A 16,525-nucleotide genomic window follows, 5' to 3' on the forward strand; every position below is an offset into this window, starting at 1 on the left:
GGAACAAACACACACACACACACACTAGCAGAAAATAAAGAACATGAGAATTTACGTGGTTTGGTCAAGGTGACCTACGTCCACGGGTTGCAACTAGGGTTTTACTTTATTAGATGCTCACAACTGTTTTCAGAATGACACAGACTACAGTTACATCATAGGTATTTATAGAACAAGATTAGGGTTTCCTACTTGGTCAACAAGTTAACTAAGTGGGCTTAATAACTAGGGCCGGCTAACCCTAATTAGGGCCGGCTACCCTAAAGCCTACGAACCCAACATTAGTGTAACTAATTAACTGTTTTGGACCACTACAAAGCTCACCAATTTATCCCAGGCCCCAGCCAAAACTTTTCCATTCCAAATCTAGTTCCAGTATAATTTTGGTATTTTTTAATGATTTTTTAAATATCATTAATTATAACCGTACCTTTTAAATATTGTAGTTTTAGTTTTAAAATAAACAAGTGGGATTCCCCCGTGCGTTGCGCCGGGAATTCGGTATTGGTTCGTTACGTTACGGTACTGGTACATTAATATCGAGTGAAAACTATAAGATGAATACCGATACTGGTTCTGATAATACCTGATATCAGTATTGATTCGGTTCGTCACAATATTGGTACGACACTTGCACTCGCTATACCTTGCGATACCAAAGAGAAAAAACTTAAATACACATGTATTCAACTTTTCTTAAAATTTAACGAATGCAAGTTAATTTTTTTTTTTTTTTTTTTTTTGTGGAAGCTAGAGAAATTCAAATTAAATAAAAATTAAATTAAATGGGTTAAATGTGCAACTTCTTTAAAGTACAAGTAGTAAAACATAAAAGGAAAAAAAAACAGTTTGCTATCATGTTCCTCCTCCATGATGTGGTGGGCTGCTTTATTTCTCTGTTAAAATGGCCTGGCCCCAAAGGTTGGGTAATGCACAAAAACATAGTATATTTTTAGAATTACGGGTCGGGCTGGGCCGGGCCAATTCACCAACACAAGAATGTGATGTGTTGCACGCTTACACGGGTCGGGCTGGGCCGGGTGAATTTACCAACACAAGAATGTGATGTGTTACACGCTTAACCGATCACAAATATTAGTTTTCTTTTAAAGGAAATCACGAATATTCGTACCATTGAAATAACATTTGTCTAAATAGAGCGAGTGACCCATGGCGTAAGCGGTCTAGTGACATTGTTGATTACCCTTTACAAATGTGGTGTGGGTTCAAATCTGTGCAATTGATTAGGTGGTAATTAGGAGTACAAAATTGGTGTTGAAACATAAAAATAACATTAGAGATAGTTAGGATTAGAGATGGGCATAATGACCATAATGACCGGTTCCAAACCCGAACCGGTAGAACCGACCCGTACCCGGTTCCAGGTTCAGCCCATTTCACTATATTATTGAGCATACTTAATTATTTTCTTAAGGTGAAATATAGAAGATTAACTCTTCAAAGTTAACTACCTGAAACAATAAACTCTTTTATACTTTTTTGAATAAAACAAACTATATATAACATTTAATACAAAAGCATTAGGGTTTTTTTTTACAACCATATCTACAATTAACAATTAAGTAAATAAAAAAAAAATGCATTCTACACATAACTAGGAATTACATGATGCCTTTTAAATTCAAACAACCAGGACCATCTTCACATTCAGATTAAAAAATTTCAAACATTCATCCTTGATGCAGAATGAATTCAAGCGTTATTACTCGAATGTGAGATCAAGTAAATAATTGTTGATGTCATCATCCCCAATAACCCACCAGCAATTACCTGCATATCATATAATCATCCTTACATTATTATTGTTCAATAAATAGTTTTTTTTATATAAATAAGAGTAAACTGTTATTTTGGTCCCTGTGGTTTGGACACTTTTGTCATTTTAGTCCAAATCTGAAACTTTTTAAATCTGGGTCCCTGTGGTTTCACTTTTATTGTCATTTTAGTCCAAAATTCAAAAACTCCTTTTTTTACTGTTGCAACCTGCCTATTTTGTCCTTTTGTGCTGAGGTATTTTTGTCCAACTGCTTTTCATTTAACATTTTTTTAATTAAAAAACTAAATTAAATACATTTCTTAATCAAATACCCCTGCACAAAAAAACAAAATAGGCAGGTTGTAACAGTAAAAAAATGGAGTTTTTGAATTTTGGGCTAAAATGGCAATAAAAGTGAAACTACAGGGATCCAGATTTAAAAAGTTTCAGATTTAGACTAAAATGGCAAAACTGTCCAAACCACAGGGACCAAAATGGCAGTTTACTCTATAAATAATAAATATGTTAACTTTGATTACAAAAATCAAGATACTTCAATTTAATTTTTTTAAAACAACATTTAACCCATTTCACTCGTTCCCTTTTTAGCTCAACGTAATAATAATCTGAATCTATGAGTAAAACAATATAAGAGGTTGTATGCAATAAAAGTGACTTTTGATAACTTGCAACCCGTTTGACCGGTTCCCTTTTTAGCTATTTTTTAATAATCTGAACCATTTGGCCCGTTTAACATAAAACACAGATCAAATCGACCAAATTATGAAAATGGACCTGAGGAGGGGTGTGACCAAGAAGTTCATGCAATGGCATTCTTTCAGCTAAGGGATGTTCGGCAGGAAGTTCATACACGATTTGATTCAGAACCTGACAATTTTACAATTTTAGTGACATATATATACAAGAATATATGTCCCTGACTAATAACTATATGTTGGGTAAATTTTTTGCACGATCACTTGAAATAACAGAGACCAACCTCTGCTTGGCGCCCAGCGTGCAATCTTACACCAGTCGCATCATACATCACCTGTCATCAATTTCATCTTTAGAATCACAATATACGAATTATATAAAGAGGTAACACATACATATATATATATATATATATATATATATATATAGGCCAAGTAATGTAAGGATTTTATTAGTGCAGCCCCAAATATTGAAGATATTATAAGATGACAAAATCCCATAAAATAACAGATTGGTCACTTTAAGAAATTGTAAAATGAAAAAAAAAAAAAACTAGTCAAAGAGATTTTTGAGTAGATTGAAGGGTATGTTTGTCATTTTCACAACTATAGATGAGTAGATATGAAAAAAGCTTTAAATTAGAGGCAGTGGCGGAGCTAGCCCTTAAAACCAGGGGTATTCCAAAATTTTTTTACCGTACAATCATACAATAATAAAAAAAAGATAATAAATACAATAATAAAAAAAAGATAATATCTAATAGATTTGCCCTCTTCTTTTTTTCATAGCTTGAAATCGTTCCATCACGTTGTCATCTTTTACTTTATCAAAAGTTTCTTTTTCGACCACACAAATCATAGCACAACATATGTCAGTTTCTTTTTTCTACAGTCAGTATATTACAAACGCATGAATGATTGCAGACTTCTTTCAAAAAATATTTTTACAAAAAGATAGTTTATGTGATAAAAAGGTTTAAACTAAGTACTAAAAGTTAAATAACAAAATAGATGTTTGGTATAAACTAAGAACTAAAAGTTAAATAACAAAACAGATGTTAACAGCGTTTTATATCAATATTAATATTAATATTAAGTTAAATGAATAAATAAAGGAAAAGTAATTAAATACACAGGTAACTAAGTAGATAAAAATGTTTGAAGTTTGATTTAAGTGTATTTGTACTTCTCGAGTTTTGGTTGTGGCTTCACTGGCTTGTGGGTTAAACACCTCGAAACTATATTGGGTTGGGTTTTATAAAAAGTGGCCCACTTCACTAGTGTTAGACTTAGGTTTATCATTTAAGTCATCTTCTTCACTGTAGTAACAGAGCAGCCGCCACTCCTCAAATCATCTCAACTGTCAGCCGGAAAATTGTCCGATCATCCCATATCTAACAATAACTCTGGTCAGCCATGTACGCTGGGCACATGCCTCCCCTCAGTTGTACATAAATCCGTTACTGATCCTAACATATAAACCGAAAAAAAACATTACGATTACGGGGTTGAGCCGTAGCCTGTGCTACGGCTAGTTCTTCATTAGTTCCGCCCCTGATTAGAGGGGTTTTTTTACTTGGTAGCCTATGTATTATCCCTTGTATAAACGTTTTAAAATGATTAGAAAAACTAGATTTAAATAATCCAAGTATTACCTGTTGGCCAGCAACAGTCCCAACTAACAATGTTTCGTCATAATCTCAATTTTAACCTATTTTCTCCCAACGAGCTTTTTTTAACTGAGGTCAAACCGTCCAATCCCGTTAGTTTTTTGATGACGTGGACTGCTTATGTGGCAAAGAGTCAAAGTTTAGATGACGTGGACTGCTTATGTGGCAAAAAGTCAAATTTCTGATGTTGTGAACCGATTATGTGGCAAAGCTTTGATGACGTGGATTGCTTATGTGGCAGTCCACGTCAGCAAAAACGAATTGGGTGAACTTTCGGTTAGTATGAGATCGCTAAAGAAAAATAGGTTAAAAGGTGGGACTCTCACGAAACATTTCGTTAGTTGCCGGCCAATAGGTTGGTAATAGTTGAGATTATTTAATCCAATTTTCTAAATAAGTAAAAGGAATGGTAGACAAAAGATCATACTATAATAGCTAAAATGAGGGCAGTTGCAAAGCTTGAACCACCAAGGCCATCGTGTAAACCAACAGCAACCGCAAGAGCAGTTACCGTTGCAGAATGTGATGAAGGCATGCCACCAGATCCTATAAGCCGCTTAGGGTCCCATCGGTGTTCCCTATACCTGCAATTCTACCAAATGATAATAAGACTCTTAAGATGTATCACTAAAACTAACCATCAATCGCTTTCAAACATGTGGCAAATGGAGGCATTTGGATCTCTATTGTAATCGTTTATTATTTGTAATTAACAAACAGTTTAGACAATATGGCAGAAACAAATGATTGTTGGGATTATCAATCAAGTGGCAATTTAGCAGATTTGTTTCAAAATTGTCTGCTTTGTTAGGTGTGAAGTCTTGGGCTAATTATTGCTATTGAGCTTTTTAAGTTGATGTTTGGTTTTCTTGTTCGTAGTTAGTCTCTATACATATCGATATCTATGTAATTGTAAAAATTGTCAGAGCTTAATAAAAAAAGATCCCTAGTTGTAGCCACCAAACCACGTAAAATTCTCGTGCTTTATATTTTCTCGTTTATTGCATGTTCATTGTGAATCGGTATTCCACTTAAGACCTAAAATGCTTTGGCCCGATGGGTTGGAAAATAGAAGCATATATAACATCACAAAACGACGTAATTCAATCGCATGCAAAGTTTACCTAAAGTGTAGGAATATCTAAGCCCCTGGGCGGACCTAAAGAACGTCCAGGCGTAGCACGGGCTACGGCTCAACTTTTTTTCGGTAGTGTAATTTTTTTTTTCTTCGATTTTTATACTAAGGACAACTCTAAACAACTACGAGAATACCCGTCAAAAAATTTTTACAAACCAATAATAAGCCCAGTTGGGTGATGATGATACAAACCCAAATAATAATCCCAAATAACTAAATGAATTAATTACTGTTTTCGTCCCTGTGGTTTGTCAAAAATCACTATTTCAGTCCATTAGTTTAAAAATTGCGATTTCAGTCCTTGTGGTTTCACTTTCGTAACCATTTCAGTCCACCTCGTAACCATTTCAGTCCCTGTACTAACAGAATAAATGGATTGAAATGGTTACGAAAGTGAAACCACAGGGACTGAAATGGTTATGAAAGTGAAACCACAGGGACTAAAATCGCAATTTTTAAACTAATGGACTGAAATAGTGATTTTTGACAAACCACAGGGACGAAAACAGTAATTAACTCTTTCTAACTAAATAATAGCACACTAGATTAGCCCAAATAACTAAAAAAATTTCAAAATTGAAGCTTGTCAAGACGGATTTACGCAATCGAATCGGCCCGAAATTTTTGAACAATGCTACGGTAGGTAAGATGATAATCCAAACTTAATAATATCACATTCAATTCAAGCAGAAGAAGAAAAAAAAAAGGTGTAAATTAATTAAGGAAGCGTGCGTACCAGGTGATGAAGACCTTGATGGATTGAGCAAGAGCGAAAGCAACGAGTGCAGAAATGAGGGCATAGTTCATATAATACACAGGAGAAGAAGATGTAACTGACGTAAACAGCCTTATTGTTACTGATCTCATTTTCGTATATGATTACAGGTGTGTGTGTGTGTGCCTGAATCAGAAATTGCTGATTTTAGGATAAGTAAAGATGCAAGTGTGCGCAGAGGAAGAGGAAGAAGAAGAAGAAGAATGAAGATGCTCACCGCTGTCTGTCTGTCTGTTTGAACTAATATATTATATTGGAAAATTCGAATATTGTAGAATATGCTCTTGTTATTTCTTGTTGATACCTTCTTATCAATTATTATTCATCTAAAAACTTATAATAAATATACTTACTTGGTTTAATTTAATAATAATATTCTTTCTTTATCAGATCTCACATGTACATGAAATGAAACATGTTGGATTTAGAGATACTAGTGTCAAACATCATTTGTGTTTTCAAGTTGAACACATAGAATAATAATAATAATAATAATAATAATAATAATAATAATAATAATAATAATAATAATAATAATAAGTTATGACTATTGATAACATAATAATTACTGTTTGAATTAATGGGAGTAATCATTAATTAAGTAACCATAAGGCATAAGGTAGGCAAGCCACGTTTTAAAATTAATTACACTTGTTAATAGAATTTGCACATAACAATATGTAAGCCAGCCAATTACCTCTACCTGTTGAGTTTTTCTTTGAACACTCAAGTTCAATTCTCATTTGGTGCATAAAAAGAGTGAGGCGCTGGTGGGCAGTGATAGTAGACCCAGGGAAACTTGGGTTCGATACTTGAGCCAAACGGGTTTTACTAGTAATTTACCGTCGTGCCTATGAGCGGGTGGGTTACCAGGTTTTCCTCGCAATTGGTGGTGGACGACTCGGGTTACTCTCGGAGTACTCCGTTTGTTCAGTGGGTGCCCCGAGAATGCTCGGGATTGATTTGTTGGCCGTTAAAAAAAACAATATGTAAGCCACGTTTAAGAAATATTAATGATGATAAAAATAGTGTAAGTAATAATAAATAGCTAAGCTTATGTTTGTGTCCTCGGTGGCTCCATGTTAATAAAGGTATATTAATTTTTTAAAAATTACTCAACTTGTGGTTTGTACCTATTGGCACACTCTCAAATGCTTATATGCACATCAAAAATGGTTTTTTTGTCCCATATACACATCCTGCAGTGTTGAGCTGTGGCCAAAGCGTGGCGTTTTGGTCCGGTCAACCAAACAAAAGACTGACGGGTCTGTTGACCGGACCAAAGCGCCGAGCTTTGGCTGCGTTTTGGTCCTGTCAACAAGACAAAAGACTGATTGGGTGTCTGGTCGACAGGACCAACACGCGGCCAAAGCTCGGCGTTTTGGTCCGGTCAAAAGACCCGTCAAACACTCGTCAGTCTTTGTCTGATTGACCGGACCAAAACACCGCGCTTTGGCCACAGCTCGACACTGTTGGATGTGCATATAAGACAAAAAACTCTTTTTGGGCTGACTATCTACACACCAAATGTGTAAATAGTCTCCCCCATATTTTATATCATAGTAAAGTAATATCTGACTGAATCTTCTTACTACATATATTTAGCTGCATTTTAAAAAAGTTTAACTTAGCTAAATACATGTGCCTATGTTAGTATATGATGATATCACGAAACCGAAGAAAAGGAGACGAATAGAAATGAAAAAAAAAATTATTAATACTTTTCACCTGAATAAAATTACAAAAAAATAGCCCACATTCCAAATGTACAAGACAAATAATAAATCAACAACGGGCTTCCTTCTTGTTTATACGTGTAAGGATACAAACACTAAATAGTAAATACCCCACCATACAACCACTCTTTAACATCCGTCAACGGTCAACCTACCCACTCACTAATACCCAACCTTTACATTTCACCAATATACACCTTTGACCACCTTTGACCACCTTCACATTATTCTGCAATTGCATTTTGATTCCAGCATTGGAGGTTTCTTACTCTCTCCGTTATTCCAGTCCCGAACCCCGACAATACGGGTCTTCTGTTGACCCGTTTGACCTTGGTGTTCCGTGGTGTTTGGGGATTTTGTCGGGTCGGTTTCGGCCTCTTTTTTCTGTCTAGACCTTTGAGACTTTGACGGGCGTCTGGTTGTGGTTTGGGTTTGGGTTTGAAACTCGGGTTTCCCGATATCAGATTTCCGGGTGGCGGGAATGAGCGGCCAAGAACCGTTGTCTTCCACGGGAGCCAAACGGGATTCCTTCTCGATGGCTATCGTCGCAGCAGTATGTGCCAAATCGTGAACTATTGAGCTGCAAAAGAGTATTGTGTCTGTTGCTTCTTCTAAAGTCAAACTTCTTCCTCTCGTTTCGCCTTTGTGTTTGACCACAACGACTGATTCTTCTGCAACAAAAGAAACTCATTATAAACTAATAACTTACGAAAAACATCATCATTCATGAAATACGTACCGATAATGTTGCTTGTATCGTCAGCGGTATCGCGGTCCTGATCAGAAACAACTTCTTGTGATTCTTCTATGCTGTTTGTTGAACTTAGTGACCCGTCACGCTTTAAACCAGGAGAAACCCGACCCGCTTGATCAGATTCTCCAGAAACTGTATCCGGTTGAACTTTATCAACATCAGTACGATCTTCCAAAGTACAAGTCTCTGAAACACGAGTATCGTCACATCCAGAGCCGTCAATTTCTTGAAATTCAGCGGCTTTTTCAACTTTCGAACAATCGGTTAATAAAGATTCCGCAGAATCAACATGGGTTTGAGTCGGGCCGGTTTCAAAGTCATCCCCATTGTTGTTTTCGGGGGTAAAAGTGTCATTTTCTTCATTATGGCAAGCATGGCTCGAGGTAGCAGATAATGATGATCCACTCTTGGTATTATTGAGGTCAAATTTGTAAGTTTCGATTTCAGATTTTGTGCTACTCAATTCCCGTTGTAATCGGGCACCGGGTTGTCGATTGACTCCAGAAAAGTCGGTTGAAGACGAAACCGACAAGCTTCTCATGCTATTATTTGTACTGTCTCTAACATATGAAAAATCATCGTATGAAATACTACTTGCTGAAAAGGTCATGTTCCGTACAACCGTACCCTTTATACTATTCGACCTTTTTAGCAGTAGCGAAATTCCCGCACCTTCTAAAGAGTCAACCTTTGAATTTGATGAGTCGACCGTGTCATGGTTGACTTGTTTTGTCTCGCTTTCTTCTGACCGTGATCGAGAAAGAGAAGTTTGTGCTAAAAAATTCCAAATTGGTTCCCCGTATGTACTTTGACCGTCTTTGACCGCAACATCATGTTGACTAGATCGGGGTTTGACTACAGCTACGGCCACTTGAGGGTCAACTGTTGTAGCAGATTCAGTTACCGGGTCAACAACAGTCAAAGGCGAATACGACTCTCTGCATTCTCCACAAAGATTAATGTTGTCTTCTAATCCAATTGGAGAAAACTTACACCCACATTTCGAACATATTGACAAACCCACTTGAATATCGATATCCCCGATACCATCAAAAGTCAAACCGGTAGTCAAAGTTGTTGGATCGCATGATTCATTTAGACCACCATCATCTTTCTCCATCAGAAACACTTCATCACTGACATCGGGATCTTGAATTTTTACGGGCTCACTAGTTGCATCATCCGGGCCCGTTTCGGGTTCATGTACACCGCCTAATACATGCCCGGAACTTGCATTATTACTAGTAACTGAAGAATTTCTTGTAATCATGGTATTGTGAGGCGAACTTGATATCCCGGCATGAAAACTCGAACTCGGGACACTCGAAAGTAGTGGCCTGAACATGTTCTGAGGACCTTTTCTATGATCCTACAAAAGAAATTAATAAATAAGAACAAAAAATATTTACAATAATATGAAAAGAGTAAAATGCCATTTTCGTCCTTGAGGTTTGGCCAGTTTTGCGACTTTCGTCCAAAGGTTTGTTTTTTTGCATCTGGATCCAAAAGGTCTGAAATCTTGTCATTTTCATCCGGCTCGTTAACTCCATCCGTTTTTCTCCGTTAAGTCAGGGGTATTTCCGTCTTTTTGGTTAACTTAAAAGGCAATTCAGTCTTTTTCACTTTATGTACAAGCATTTAGCATAATGTACAAGTATTCAAACGACCGAATTGCCCTTTAAGTTAACAAAAAAGACAAAAATACCCCTGACTTAATGGAGAGAAATGGATGGAGTTAACGAGCCGATGAAAATGACAAGATTTCAAATCTTTTGGATCCAGATGCAAAAAAACAAATCTTTGGACAAAAGTCGCAAAACTGGCCAAACCTTAGGGACGAAAATGGCATTCTACTCATGAAAATATTTACAACCATCGATTAATTAAAGTGGACTAGAAGAAATACCATTTGTCTGAGCGCAAGGTCGAAAGATCTCTTGGGAGCAGAACTAGATGAAACCATGCTATTCGGTTTTTTTGAAAACTGCTGATGTGGCGTCTTCTTATGGTTATATTGTAAGCCACCAACTCTTCTTGAATTTAACCGTTGTGTGCCACCACTGACAACAACAGATGAAAAAGATTCCACGTCATCATCATTAGATGAACCAACCGAACCTTTACTATGAGATGAGCTGATGCTTCTAGAAGCCGTGGGGGACATCGACTGTCTGCTGTTTCTAGAAGCCGGTGAGGACCCGCGTACATACGAAGCAGGTCGATCCGCCAACGAGGTCCTAAGATTTGGCGGGGCCTCGGAGGAAAAACCGGGAATGGTTGACTGCCACGCTTTGACTTTTGGTGAAGGTGAATTTCCTCTACTGCCCCTTGAACCCGGGGTACTGTTATTGGATCCCGTACTTAACCTTCGTGAAGGCGGTGTTGAAGCCCGTGGAACGGGTGTTACGGGTTTTCGAGATGGTGGAGACGATCTAAGTGGCGAGGTAGCGGGTTTTAAAACGGTAGGTGGACTAGCACTAGGTGCTGACATGGCACGGACACCTCTAGATTCAAACGCGCTATTATGAGATCGAGGAGATAGGCTCACACGGTTCGGGCTTGCACTGCCTCTACTGCTTCTATGGCTCTTCATCTAAAAGTATAGATTTCATACATTATTGTATGTTATTTTTTATCGCCAAATAAATTATAGTTGGTAATAAACCAATAAAGATGACTTACAGTCGATGATCTTGAAATCGAAATCGGTTGAGTCCTAGGTCTACCCCTTTGTGCAACATTAACTTGAGGCACTTCATCATCCAAAGACGGAAACAAAGGTGTATCCGGAGGAGTTAATAACCTTTAATGTTATGAGAAATAAGTTAGGCATATACTAACTATAAAAAAGTTAGACACATACTAACTAAAAATATAACCATCATGGAATTAAACAAGAGTAAATTACGTTTTTGGCCCCTGTGGTTATATCACTTTTACTATATTAGCCCAAAATAAGAATTTTTAACATATCTGCCCTCATGGTCTCTATAACTAACCATTTTGGCCCCTAAGTCTAGAGATCATGGGGCCAAAATGGTTAGTTATAGAGACCATGGGGGCCAAAATGGTTAGACTTAGGGGTCAAAATGGTTAGTTATAGAGACCATGGGGGCAGATATGTTAAAAATTTCTTATTTTAGGCTAATATAGTAAAAGTGATATAACCACAGGGGTCAAAAACGTAATTTACTCTAAATTATTTCATAGTTCAGGTTCGCTTTTGTGATGATGCATATATAGACCACACATATATTAAAACTTTAGGGGCCACTCAACTGTAAATTTGGATTCGTTTGTGTCAATTCCAGAAAAGATTAAAAAAAAAAAAAAAGATTAACTTGCTGGAAAATAGTAAAACTAAAATGACAAAATTCCCCTGAACTTACAGATTTTTATCACTTCTAGAGTTGTAAAATGACAAAAATAGCCCTGAGTCTACTCAGAATATTATAATAATTCCATCTAGAGTTGATTCTTTTCAGTAGATTCGGGTCCATTTTTGTCATTTTTACAATTGTGGATTTGACGAGAGCTTTGAATTTAGGGTAATATCGTCATTCTACAGTTTTCCAGTATATTCTTTTCAAACCAAATTATCCATTATTTTTCTTCGTTGTTTTATTGTTCAGGGCTAACATGAAATAAAGAGCATACGGAACGCACAAGTACCGACCATTCATAATCGTTCTTCTCCTCTTCTGCATGGAGGAGATCACTGCTTTCGCCTCGAGCAGGAACGTTTATCCCAAGCTTGTAATCTGAAAAATACCGCAACTTACTTGCTGCAAAAACAAAATTAGAAAATTTTCACTTACTACTACTTTCCCTTTTAAAAAACAAACCGAAGATCTGAAACGATGTTCTTCTATACATAATCTATTAAGTAATAATTAGTTAATCAGATGTAACAAAATGGTTTGCAGGAAATAGTGTTTGGATGCGCATCTGCTGTTTAAGCTGTGATAATAACAAAATCAGTTGAGTGTTTGGTAACATCTGACTACTGAAGAATTTAAAAGGTCAACGGCCATAAATAATCAGCTGACCACAGAGTGTTTGGATTTTGGAGATTGGAATTTTTGCTTATTTGAACACCGTATGCTGGATAGGGGTGCAAACGAGCCGAGCGGCTCGCGAGCTACTAGAGATCGGCTCGGGAAAAAGCTCGAAACGAGCCGAGCCTTATCGAGCCCGAGCCGAGCTTGAGCCTCAAAACAAAGCTCGTTTGTTTATCGAGCCCGAGCTCGAGCCTCGCATGTGAAGCTCGTTAGGCTCGTCGAGCCTTATCGAGCCTTAGTGTAAACGAGCCGAGTCGAGCCAAGCTTATTTAAACTTGTTTACAAGGCGACCTCGAACCTTAAAATAAGCTTATTTAGTTAACGACCCCGAGCCCGAGCTTCACTTATCGAGCTCGCGAGCCTAAAAAGTCTATTATTTATATTATTTTTATTTAATATACTAATAAATTGATAATAAACGAGCCGAGCCCGAGCTGAGCTCGAGCTTGAGAAAATACAAACAAGCCGAGCGCGAGCTTTGAAAACAAAGCTCGAATCGAGCCGAGCTCGAGCCCGAGCTCTCATAAGTTAATCGAGCTCGGGCTCGGCTCGGCTCGGCTCGTTTGCACCCCTACGTATGCGTATGCATATGCTTATGCACATAGAGCAAAATCAGCAAATTTATAATTTTGAATCCACCGAGAAATCAATTTGAAATAAGCAATCTCAAACTGCTTAATCTTAACAGCTTATGTCACCCTAATAAATGCAGACAAGCGGTTTTCTTAATCCACACCCCTCATGGTTGCTTATCTACTTTTTAAATATTAAGTTGATACGTGCTTCTACTTAAACAATTCGTGCAAGCGCTTACGAGCTTCTTGTGTATCTCTGTTTAAAACGGGTCCTGTAATGAATGCTTACGAATAATGTAATCTGAAAAAACCGAAATTTCTTAAAATGAACAAAAAAGCAAATAAACATTACCGAAAATGTCTTCAAAATCATCACTGGCCTCGAGCAAGAAATCATCTCTTTCTCTGCTTTGCACCTCATTGAATAAAGCAAGATCATCGTCAATTTGTTTCAACGGTATTACACTCTCTAAACTGCGTCCTCTTTTATGATTATCGCCTCTTGGTTCCCTTCCCGGAGAACATCTCATCGCAGGTGACGGAGGCATTTTGCTACCCCTAAATTCCGGTAACCACCACCACTATTGTCCGGCCAAACGACTCAATTCAGACGAAAGTACGAAACATATTCATATTGAAGTACTAAACGCTCGATGATCAACGAAACCCTTGAAACTCCAAGATATATTCAAAAAATCTGATTATTAAGCAATAGGTGTAACATAATTCCCACTTGAAGAACCAACATATGCATCATTTAACATCAAGCAAGCTCCCATATATGCAACTGAACAACATATTTCCATCACACAGATATACCCACGTTAAGAAGCCCAACTGCAGCTTCAAATGCAATGTCCTTAAGCATAAACCACCCCAAATTGGCTTGAAAACACTTCAATTTCTCATACAATTGAATTCATAAACCCTAATATGTCAAATTAACATTTACAGCAAAGAGAACCTCAAATTGAAGCCAGTTTCGGACAAGTATAAGTTAAAACAATAAAACTCCTCTTCAAAAACACACAAATCGCGAGTAAAGAACCGTACAGAACTGAGGGTAATTTCGTCGAACACTTGGTGTGCAAAACTGAATAGTGACCAAAATGAAAAATTGGAAAGAAACCCAGGTTAGAAATGTAAGAAAGTAGCCGGATCTGGTTGAAATTGGTGGATCAGAAAGGTTGTCGGTGGAGTTAAACCAAACCAAGAACCCTAATGAAAGCGAGTTGTGTCTGTAAGTGGTGGTAATCACGTGAATTGATGTGAAATGTTGGAAGGAAAATGCGAAGGAAATTGTAAGAGGAATTGTAGAAGAAAGAAGATAGCAGAGCAGGTGTTGATGATCCAACAACTGTGACAAGTTAACAAACAACAGGCTTTACTTCTTTTATGGATTCTGATCATAAAGGAAAAGGTATTTTGCGTTAGTTTTTGTGTCCATGTTCATCAATTTTGTCTCTTATCTTTTCTTATTACGGATGAGTATACGGTACTCGTATCGGTATCAAATTTTCTGTATCATCGATCTTTTTCGGTACTTATTTTTTTTGGTGTTTTCGGTATCCGTACAATACAGTACTGGTATTTTATCAAATTTCACCCTTAAATATATTGTCATATTTGACGAAATTCAATATTAGTACTTTTGGTACTGGAAAATTCGATACCAATACCGAAATACCGAGCTCATCCCTATTTCTTATAGGTGTTATTATTATACATTTTTATTATAGAACGTAATGTGGTGTTTGGATGGGGATTACGTCGATAAAACCTTTCTAAATTATGTCATTTACATCAAAAGAATATTAATTTAGTTGGATAGCTACGTGTTATTTTCTAACCTTTTATTGTCTCCATCAAAATTACCTCATTTAGAAAGTTATTTGTTAAATAAGCATCATACATGCAAGTCTTTCTCTTTCAAATTGCATCTTATCTTATCAATACTACCTACAAATATTTATACGATTTTTTTATATTTCTATTTAAGATTAGTTTTGTATTAAAGTAGTCGATGGAGCTAGGTATACCATTAGCATGCTACTTTCGTGTATATAGGGTGAGTTATGCTAAAAAAAAATGTGTAGAAACCCATCAAGAAACGTCACGTGTCATAAAGGGATAATAGTTGACACGTCAAAAAAATGGAGCCAAACAAAACGTCCTGTTGGAATTAAAACACCATATTAAAAAAACTAAAACACCTGAACACACATAAGATGTCATTTGAAAATAATTAAAACACCATATTGAAATAATATGAAACACCATGTTGAAAAACGCATCCATTGTAAGTCTAACCCTAATGCAATGCATTTGAGTTATATTTGTGACACGGGTGATGAGTGGGAGGAGAGAGAAAGGGTATAAATGTGCATGTATTTGTATATAGAAAATAATATTTGTGAGCCTATGGCTATAGCCTAGTGACATTTTGTGGGTGGGACAAGACTTTAGGACCTAGATTCCCATAAGGGGGGTTCCTCATATTTATTGGGTTTCCTTCTGAATTGGTGTATATGCATTATGTTTCGTGGAGATGAATATGATCGGGTGGTTCCGCTGGTGGCAAGATGATACTCCAGCGGTCCGTCAGTGATTCAAATTTGTGGTTAAAAAAATTTGTTAGTAGAATAAGGAGATGATGTGGCATTTTTTTTGCAAAAAATTCCATCTTGCATTGGAGATGGTCTAACACACTTAAATTAACGATTAAATACTCCAGCGGTCCGTCAGTGATTCAATTTGTCGTTAAAATGATATATTAAAAAGTTATTTACGTTTTGATTTCTTTTTTTTTTTTTTTTGTAAAAGTTCAAAAGTCAATAGTAGTTTGCTTTTCTACCAATATGGTATAGCTCAGTTGATCAGATAGGTTTTCACTAAGTGGTTTTCTCCTAGGGAAGTTTCACGTTCGATTCTTACTAAATGCAAATTATGTAAACATGAGAGAGTGGGAAGGATTTTAACTTGGAGTGAAGGGTTTAAGTAGTAAATGTTTGCCTAATCTGAAAATCCAATTGATTTGCGTTTGATTTTCTAGTTTTACCACGTAAATCCCTTCGATTCAAGAAATTCGATGACATTGGCACCCTTATATCACATCAATACATAAATATCTCATCAACCATTGATTATTTTTTTATCAATAATTAATACCCCTCCTCATATCTCAACCATTGATTATTTTTTATCAATAATTAATAACCCTCCTGACACTTGTTAGGTTTTTAACATTATCATACAAACCTAATTCTAGTATTTTTTTACTTTAAAAAATTAATCATACTAGTTAAATTTCGGCCCGCGCGTTG

At 36.6% G+C, this 16,525-nt stretch overlaps 2 protein-coding genes across 2 annotated transcripts; both read right to left on the reverse strand.

Annotated features, from left to right (window-relative positions):
- Positions 1-1,464: 1,464 nt before the first annotated feature.
- LOC110922918 (uncharacterized membrane protein YuiD) lies at positions 1,465-6,291 on the reverse strand. The gene is made up of 5 exons (XM_022167109.2): positions 6,038-6,291; positions 4,591-4,747; positions 2,778-2,828; positions 2,573-2,665; positions 1,465-1,791 (listed from the first exon to the last, which is right to left on the reverse strand). The coding sequence occupies exons 1-5, from the start codon at positions 6,166-6,168 to the stop codon at positions 1,714-1,716; spliced, it is 510 nt and encodes a 169-aa protein (XP_022022801.1). The 5' UTR covers positions 6,169-6,291; the 3' UTR covers positions 1,465-1,713.
- Positions 6,292-7,778: 1,487 nt separating this feature from the next.
- On the reverse strand, positions 7,779-14,651 carry LOC110922679 (mucin-17). Its single transcript, XM_022166920.2, has 6 exons — positions 13,555-14,651; positions 12,243-12,351; positions 11,249-11,369; positions 10,473-11,159; positions 8,552-9,935; positions 7,779-8,483 (listed from the first exon to the last, which is right to left on the reverse strand). Exons 1-6 carry the CDS (start codon positions 13,748-13,750, stop codon positions 8,032-8,034), a joined length of 2,949 nt encoding a protein of 982 aa, XP_022022612.1. The 5' UTR covers positions 13,751-14,651; the 3' UTR covers positions 7,779-8,031.
- Positions 14,652-16,525: the final 1,874 nt, after the last annotated feature.

Source organism: Helianthus annuus, chromosome 17, assembly GCF_002127325.2.
Source record: "Helianthus annuus cultivar XRQ/B chromosome 17, HanXRQr2.0-SUNRISE, whole genome shotgun sequence".
NCBI classification, from domain to species: Eukaryota; Viridiplantae; Streptophyta; class Magnoliopsida; order Asterales; family Asteraceae; genus Helianthus; species Helianthus annuus.